General features: G+C 46.5%; 1 protein-coding gene across 5 annotated transcripts in view; it reads right to left on the reverse strand.

The window, feature by feature from the left end:
* NUP214 (nucleoporin 214) overlaps positions 1 to 7,095 on the reverse strand; it is a 104,110-nt gene extending 97,015 nt beyond the window's left edge. For all 5 annotated transcript variants that reach the window (XM_046022016.1, XM_046022013.1, XM_046022015.1 and 2 more), the window contains exons 1-6: positions 6,966 to 7,095; positions 3,908 to 4,103; positions 3,155 to 3,306; positions 2,123 to 2,321; positions 1,392 to 1,462; positions 160 to 223 (exon numbers count right to left, since the gene is read on the reverse strand). In XM_046022016.1, coding sequence (XP_045877972.1) covers positions 160 to 223; positions 1,392 to 1,462; positions 2,123 to 2,321; positions 3,155 to 3,306; positions 3,908 to 4,103; positions 6,966 to 7,010 — 727 coding nt within the window. In that variant the 5' untranslated portion in view covers positions 7,011 to 7,095. The remainder of the gene's footprint in view (positions 1 to 159; positions 224 to 1,391; positions 1,463 to 2,122; positions 2,322 to 3,154; positions 3,307 to 3,907; positions 4,104 to 6,965) is intronic.
* Positions 7,096 to 8,880: the final 1,785 nt, after the last annotated feature.

Consider the following 8,880-nt stretch of genomic DNA (forward strand, 5'->3'; position numbering starts at 1 on the left):
TACGCTGAATTAATTAGCTAACTGTAATAACGGGAGTGTTCACGCAGCAGGTGCTAACAGTCTCCTGAATGGGCACGTAGCCGCATCACACGACGTGAAGGTTCTGTAACACCGTCACCGCATTAGAGATCGACTCGGTAAGAAAAGCAGATGGGTTACCTCTGACAGGATGATCTGACTCATAAAACGGTGGGCAAGGAATGACTTTTTTTTCCTGCAAAGTCTGAAAGAGATTGGGGGGGGGGGGGGAGGAGTGTCAAATAAATAAACCTGAACCAATGAAACTCTGTCAAACCCAGCATGTTCCCCCCAGAAACCACTGTTTCATCTTCCCAGCCAGGAGAGACTGAACACAGGGAAGAGTGAATGACTACATCCAGGATCCCGTCCTCCTGAAATCTCCCACAAACGTGTTCAGGCGTAGAGAGAGAGGATGCTCAAGCCAATACTGTGTATCTTAGCAAAGCCACCCACAGTGACACAGCCAGCCACCAGTACTGGAATAGAGAAGTAAGTTATGGTACATTCACACAGTGGACTTCTACGCAGTCCTTCAAAAGAATGAAGCGGTTCCATATATAATACACTGAAAAAAAGACCCTGATTAAGTATGACGTTTAAGACAAAAAAGGCCAAGAGGAAACCAATAAAATTAAGCCAATTATCTCCTGACAGGCTAATGCCCTAGAAGAGTATGTACAAATTTCATATAACCACTTTTTGCAATAACAAGAAATAAAACCTTAATGCCAAACCCACACCACTACATTCCCTGCTTTACACCCACAGAGAACGGTCTCTAGAGGACTGCACAGAAGCACAGGCCTTGGTACTGCCTGTGGACCCCTCCTTCCCATCCAGGCTTGACTGATGGATACATGGATTCTTTGCCAATTTATACTGAAGAAGATCTGTGACTATTATCTCATGAAGACCACCGAGAGAGGATGACAGAGTGACATGGGCATCCACTGTCTTGGGTGCCTATAGTTGGAGAAACTGAACCTTTCAGATGGGCTCAGCTAGCAGACAAAATAGTGGTATGCTTTAACTGTTTTGATGGAATGTTTCTATGGAATGAACTGGGAACACCAAGTTAGAGAACATGGTGTCGGGTACGATCAGTGTGTACGGCAGATGTTTAGTAACACATCCATGCACAGACTATTTGCATAAGCATCGAGAAAAGTCTGGAGCCTGTCACTAAATAAAACACAGAGCGTGCCCCTGGAAGGACTATAGGATAGAAGAGTTCCACTCTTTCCCACATTTACTTGTTTACTGATGAATTTGTTGCAGTGAGCATAAATTATATCTAAACAGAAAAAAACACCAGTGAATCCCCAAACCATCCCCCCAAAACAGTGGGTGAAGTCCAAGGCAAGACTTACGGGAAGATACTGGACCACAGTTCCATTCTGCTTCCCCACTGCCAGCTGCTTTCCTTTGGGGCTCCAGCATACTGAGCAAAGAAGAAAATGCTGCCAGTTAAGAACTGAGGAGAACAGAGCAAACCAGTGAGATCTGTACTGAAACAGTCATATAATCACCACTTCATGATCCTCTGTCAGTCCACGGAAGGCTGTAGGATCATCCTTACTTGGCAAAATTTTAAAAAAAAAAGATCATTTTGACAATACAAACCAATTACGACTCATCACTAGGCCATTAAATCAACTTCTAAAAAGGTTTTTTCAATGAAGTGTCGTCCAGAAAGCTGGAAAGTACAAAAAACTCTATAATCTTTAAAGAAGGAGAATAGAGGTTTTCAAGTATCAAGAAATCATTCTCTTACTCATACTCAATATTTGTAGTGCTTTCCCCATGCTTTTCAGTGCACTCTCCACCGCCCTTGTGGATCCAGAAACAATCACTCTCAAAAACACATCTCTAAACCAGCTGTACCAAAAGATCTCTTTCCCCAGAAAACTCACACACATTCAAATTAAATCATGTCTGCTGCATGGCTTCAAACATTCACTATGGAAATAAACAACACTCTCCACTTCTACCAGACAACTACATATAAACGAAAAACCCCATTTGCGTTTATTTCCAGGAATTAATTTTTAAGTAGATTACCATTACTGTATGTTATGGAGTGAAAGCCTTTATTACCCACCAGATGTTACCGCCACTGTGGAAGGGAGAGTCGCACACACTTTCACTGTTTCGGTGATTTGCAGGACAGCAATGCTGCCATCGGCCAGACAAACTGCCATCATGGAGGGAACGGTGGGGTTCCACTTCATGTCAATCACCATGCCTCCTGCATCTTTCAAAAGCTTGTGATACACAAATGGGCGTTTTTGCTGTTTGGCCTTTTAAAACAAATGCCCAGAAGCAAAAATAAATCGATAAATTAATAAACACATAGACATTTAATAGAGGAAAATCATCGAACGTGCAAGTTTTCTCAAATTACAGTTCACTTTTCTCCATGTCCAAAAACAAATGAGCTCTACACAACAGTCTATTTGTTGTAGACGATTTCAACACAACTCTGAAAAATGGCAGTCAATTATTTTAGCACAGTGGAGGGACTCCCAGCAGGGGAATACACAAATGCAAATTAATCAGTAAAGAGCAAATATAACATTAAAATCTTGGCTCTGCTTCTTAATAGTGTTGGGTCCTTGGATGTTTAAATTATTTGGGCCTGCCTCTCCATCTATAAAATGAAGATTATAGCACATACTTTGTGAGGCCATGGTACGTATGATTGAGGACAAGGCATATAAAGCGCAGGGCCTGGCAGACAGTCAGTATAAACACTCAAATTAGTGACAGTTTTCATTATGAAACTGCCTGGAAGGGAAGAATACTACCAGAAGTGGTCAGAGACCCAGGATGTAGGAATTTCTGACGTTACTGTTAATTCTACAGCCTTGGGCTAGCCACTTAAGGATCCCTGGGTCCGGCTGTCTCATTTGTAAAGAGACAAAACACCCTGCGGCAGATGTTATGAAAGAATTTCTTGAAGTCCCTTCTATCTCAAGGATCTATGATCCTACAATTAAGGATTTTCTTTTAAACCCATACTTTAATCTAGAAAATGACTCCAACGGTCAACCCAGGAAATTCTAGGTCATGATTCAATACCAGAAGATCTTTTTAGGTCTCATGTTGACATTACAGTTTGCCAGTAGCTCACCTCATTTGAAAACGTGCGAACATCAAAAAAAGCGATAATGGAACCATATTCACTGGACATCATGCACACGGAGAGTGTGAGGTTATCACAGCTCAGGGCCAGGTGGTGTATCGGGAATTTCATAGGAACCAGCAAGCTTTGAACTTTATCAACTAAGAAAACATAAAAAAGACAAAGCAGAAGCATAAGCCACAAACCCTGTACCCAGGTCTGTGTGAAACAATTTTCCATCTACATAAACATTCGAGCACACTTTGATACCTGCTTATGCTGCTAAATCTTAGCTTTCTTACAGATGGACAGTGATGCATTAAATTTCCCAGACTCTTCCCCATAAGACCTAGGCAAACTGTGGCTGCTGCCCTTGTTAACAATAACGTCCTGTACCCATATTTTTGCAATGATGTTTCCTACATGTTTGGATGGTACTACTGTGCAAACGAGAATGCCAGGCAACAAAACCCTTCTCCTAGGCATCCCGAACCCAGGTTCAACTGAGAAAAAAATAAAAGCATGGTAGAACAATCAATTCTTCTTCCCTCTGAGTTCAGAGGAACAACTCATCAAAGGACCAAAGAGGACAACCCGAAAGGCTTCCAGCATTCTACCTGGAACTTACTCTTCTGGGGCATCAATGGGAAGAGTAACCGCAGTTTTAATTTACATACTAGAAGGATTTCTGGGAAAGGACACCACATGAGCACTTCACTACGCTCCTCTCTCTCTACCGTGCAACAAAATTAAGTAGCGTACCTATCTTATTGGGATCATCGCCAGGTTTATTTTGAATCAGAAGATTTTTCGTAGGAAAAATCTGCAACCCACTGGCTCCACCAGCAAAGACCAGGCCGTATTTGTTGGACACGGCAAGCAGACTCGAGCGTTCCTTGGGCAACTCCTCAGGCGAGTCAAAGATTCTCACCTTCTTCAGTGCTCTAAACTGAAAATCCTGTTCAGGGAAGAAACAAGATCAATTCAGGGAAAAGAGGAAATTAAATCATGTCTGTCATTATATTCTAATAGACCTAATTCCAGTATAACAAAATGAATATTACCCTGAGACCAAGGGATGTGTGGCTCAGTGGTTTTTAAGCTCCCTGTGCCCACTGTGGTACCTGGCATAGGGCTTACTAATGTCGACTAAATGAAATAAAGTTTTAAAACTTCTTTCATGAAGTCTTCCTTAATTAATCCAGCTCACACTTTCCTTTTCTGAACTCCTCCTTTATTGTCCTAACCACACATGTGCTGTACATTCTAATTCACAATCTTGTCCTAGTTCATGGTATTTCATCCTATTTTCTGGGTCTTGTGACTCAGAGTGGTGCTTAATAACTGTGGTTAATGGGGTGCCTGGGTGGCTCAGTTGTTAAGTGTCTGCCTTTAACTTGGGTCATGGTCCCAGGGTCCTACAATCAAGCCCCACATCGGGCTCCCTGCTCAGCGAGCCTGCTTCTCTCTCCCCCTCTGCCTGCTGCTCCCCTTGCTGGGATCTGTCCATTAAATAAATACAATCTTAAAAACAAACAAACAAACTGTTGTTAAATATAGAAAGCATCACCCAAATACACTGTTAGCCTGAACTTCCTGCAGTACTCAACAAATATATGCATATATTCATGGAAATAATGATCCCAGGATGATAACCAAATTCCAAGAACTGGCTTAGGTGCATTAAATACTAAACAAAAGTCCATCCCAGAAAAGGGCAGGTAGAGTCAATCTCTTAATATTCCAGACCTGTAAACACACCTAGATGGGATGAGGACATCTGAACACAAGTCCAAAGCCCTAGGCTGTAAGGCCAGGCATGGCTTGACACGTCCATCTCTGCAGCCTCACAACACTCTGCTTTCCTCCCACGAGTGAACCATTACCGCTGCGACATCCAGGGCCGCCTCAATCCCAGACCTGTTTCTTTCAACTCTCATGCTCCTCAGCACTTCAGGGCCCGGGAGCCTTCCCCAACCTCCTGTCAATGCCTGACTCACCCAGTCCTCCACAAATGTATCTATACGCTTTCAAAGACAATTTTCAGTGTGTACCACCTCTTAGTAAGAATTCCCTAAGTTTGGAGTGCCTGGGTGGCTCAGTAGGTTAAGCCTCTGCCTTCAGCTCGGGTCATGATCTCAGGGTCCTGGGATCGAGCCCCGCATCGGGCTCTCTGCTCAGCAGGAAGCCTGCTTCCCCCCTCTCTCTCTGCCTGCCTCTCTGCCTACTTGTGATCTCTCTCTGTCAAATAAATAAATAAAATCTTAAAAAAAAAATCAATAAAATCCGGGGCGCCTGGGTGGCTCCATGGGTTAAAGCCTCTGCCTTCAGCTCGGGTCATGATCCCAGGGTCCTGGGACCAAGCCCTGCATCATACTCTCTGCTCAGCAGGTAGCCTGCTTCCCCCTCTCTCCCTACTTGTGATCTCTGTCAAATAAATAAATAAAATCTTAAAAAAAAAAAAAAAGAATTCCCTAAGTTTACCAATCACTGTATTAAATTGTACCATAAATGGCTGATTCTATTCTTCAATTACAAATCTATCTTAAGTCAAGGTTTTGGTAAAAAAGGTGAATTCCCTTTTGCTTACATTCCAAAAGGGTAAAAGCCAAAGACAGCCTTTCTCAACTTTCATTTTTGTACCCTTGTGGTGTTTCATACAGGATCCCTAACACACCCCACGTACTAATTTCCTTAGATTTGGTGTTTTACACATAAGTGCTAAAAGATGAACTGAAATACTCCCCCTTTTTTAAAAAAAAAAAATACTCTTCTTAATTCCAAATGAGTAATGCGACCAGAAACTCACAGCTTTCCAGATGAGACCATACAGGAGTAGAATGAAATTTTCAGTATTTTTGTACTTCTCATCCTGATAATCCTAAATACCCTATTTGGGTCATGGACACAGGGGTGTGAAGAGACACTGGGATGAACAGGCACAGGAAAGCATTTCTTTCTGTTATAATCAGTAACTCAAAGGGAGACTGTCATCGTCCAAGTCTGTGGTGCTGAAACCTTTTTCTCCTTCTGCCCCGGCATGGCTGAGAAACTGGCTCACCACTCCCACCCCGCTCCCGACCCGTCATTCTCCACAAAGAATCACCACTACTCTAAATATGGGATGGATTCCTACTCCCTAACTGCACTTCAGTGACCGGTTCAATCGCCTAAAAGCTCCCGGAAACTCACTCGTAACCGTCATGTGGATCACCTGCCCCTCTCTTCAGTTTCCCGACTGTACCCTGATTCCCAGTACCAAAACAGCCCTCCTATTCCGTTCTACTACAGGTTTTGCAGAACGGGTGATGAACCCTGGCTCTGCGTCAGGCACGCCTGGACCGTTGTGCAGGGGGAGTGCAGTGAGTGTCCAAGACAGGGTCTTTAAAAAACCACCTAGATTTCGGCCCCTTTATCAAACGTGACTTTCGGTAAGCTATTTCCCAGCCTCGCCGTGCTCCTCTTCATCAACAACTACTCCTACGGCCGCTGTGAGGAGTGCCACAGTGTCTGGCACACGCTGAACGCTCAATAAACAGTCATTATTACCACGACTCCAACCGCCACATGAAATAACTAGGGTAACTCAAGCGGCGCGCGCAAGACCGGGAAGGGACGGAGAAACTGCAATCGGCGGGGCTACCGCGCCGGCCGCACGGCGGAGTACAGCAGGTCGCGTCGGCGAGAACTCTGAACGCGGCAAACTGTTCAAGCAGGAGGCGGGAAGCGGGACAGCCGGCCCCCGCGCTGCGCCGTTCAGCGGGGTTCCAAGGCAACGCCGGGACTAAGGAAGGGAGGGAGGCCCCGGCCAGTCTCTGACCTTCATCTCCCGCTCGGGGATCATGGCATCCATCTCGTCTCCCATCGCTTTACCCTCAGTTGGTCGAAGCAGCCACTGCCGCCGCCCGCGCGCGGCCTTGCCCACACGGCCCAGGCCGCTCTGAGGCCAACTTCCTTCCCTCACCCAGGGCGGCGCGCAGCAGACCCCGCATTTCCGGCGCGCTTTGGTGATGTCACGAGCCCCGGGCCGCCTTGCGGTCCGAGGAGGCTGAGCGACCCACTGAAGTCGCGCGCTCTCCCGGCCACCGCTTCCCATTGGCCAGGGGGCTGGGGGAGGCGGGCGTAGCCCCGGGCCGACGCGCCTGCGCCCTGAAGCGCCGAGGTCCCGCCCGCTTTTTGTGTGATTAGTGGTCGGCGGCAGCACCGTCGCTCTGCGCCCCTTGTGGCGCTGAAGCCTCGCAGCTACGGTAGAGTGCACGTGGTTGTTAACCGTCCCGAAGGAGAGGAGTTAGGAACCTGACCAACACCTCCAGGGCGCGGCTCTTGAGAGAGGCTTTGGAGGGGGGCGAGGAGGAACAGAGGTTCTGCAAGTGGGTGGAGGGGGGCCTCAGGGGCCTCTTCGCTCCAAGCGCGGGGGCCCAAGGGGCAGGGCAACGGGGACCAAACATCAGCTTTGTCTGCTGCTTTCAGGATAATCATTTCCCGAGCAAGAGCCCGGCACTGCGCAAAACACTTCACACGCGTTGTTTAAGCTCCAGCGCATCCTAGTTACCGAGGGGTTTATCGTGGCCATTTAACTGATGAGAAATTACGAAAATTCCCCAGTGCCCCGCATTCGCGAAGTGTTGGTGAGGGCAGGGTTAGAATTCAGCTTGTCCGGATACGCTGACCGACCACAGTCCACTTACTGGTGTTCGTGTTGGAATTATAAATGCTCTAGGACAGAAATGCTTCATCTGGAGCCTGGCGGCTCACTGGGGGGCGGGGGCACCTTCTGCCTCTTACTGTTTGGTTTTCAGCAAATTCCTTATCTGCTCCAAGACTGCTGCTCATTTTTATTTTTTTAAGATTTTATTTATTTGAGAGAGAGAGTATGATGGGGGTGAGGTGGAGAAGCAGACTCCCCAGGTCGTGAGCTCCCTACTTGGACCCTGAGATCATGACCTGAGCCAAAGGCAGCCGCTTAACAACAAAGCCACCCAGGCGCCCCCCTGCTCCTCATTTTTAAAATAAGGTAACAAAATAGAATCAGCCTCAGAAGGTGTTGTGAGGAGTAAATGAAGTCCAGCATTTAACAGAGCCTGGCACATAGGACACATTCATTTTGAGCTATTACTGTATTAGCTATCTTTTCGGAATTTGCTGAGCCCAGGAACTGTCCCCAAAACACACAAGTCAAGACATTGATGTTTGTCTGTTTTATTTCTATCCGTAGAGATGGTATCTGGCGCCACACACACACTCTCTCTCACTCTCACACGCACACACACACACGCACACTTCATCCACCTGAACGTGCCCGGCAAACTCCTTCCTTTTGAGTCACAGGGACAAAGCCATACTTGGCAGTCCCTGAGTTGCTGGTTACATTAATTAGATCTGGTCTTTCAGAAAGAAGACAGCTGAAGTTCGAAGAAGCTGAGCCCTTAGCCATAGCAGTCAGTCCCAGAGCCAATAGCCACAATCTGAAATACACAAATCTACAAATCCCCTTTCCAGGGACCACTTTTGAGCCCCTCTCACTTCAGGAATTGAGTTCTAGTAAGTAGTGGAGGGACTGGGGGTGTTTCCCAGGACACCCCTTCCAATGAAAGAACTCTCCTGCCCTTTCCAGAAGCTGGGGACACACCCATTTGTCCCTCTCCCTTAAAGGAGGCTTCCTACAATCTTGCAAACTGTGGAACCCATTGAAATAAGCCTGATTGCTTCTGCCCTCCTCTCCAGAGGAACAGGTA

The sequence above is a fragment of the Meles meles genome, chromosome 11, assembly GCF_922984935.1.
Source record: "Meles meles chromosome 11, mMelMel3.1 paternal haplotype, whole genome shotgun sequence".
Taxonomy (NCBI): Eukaryota; Metazoa; Chordata; class Mammalia; order Carnivora; family Mustelidae; genus Meles; species Meles meles.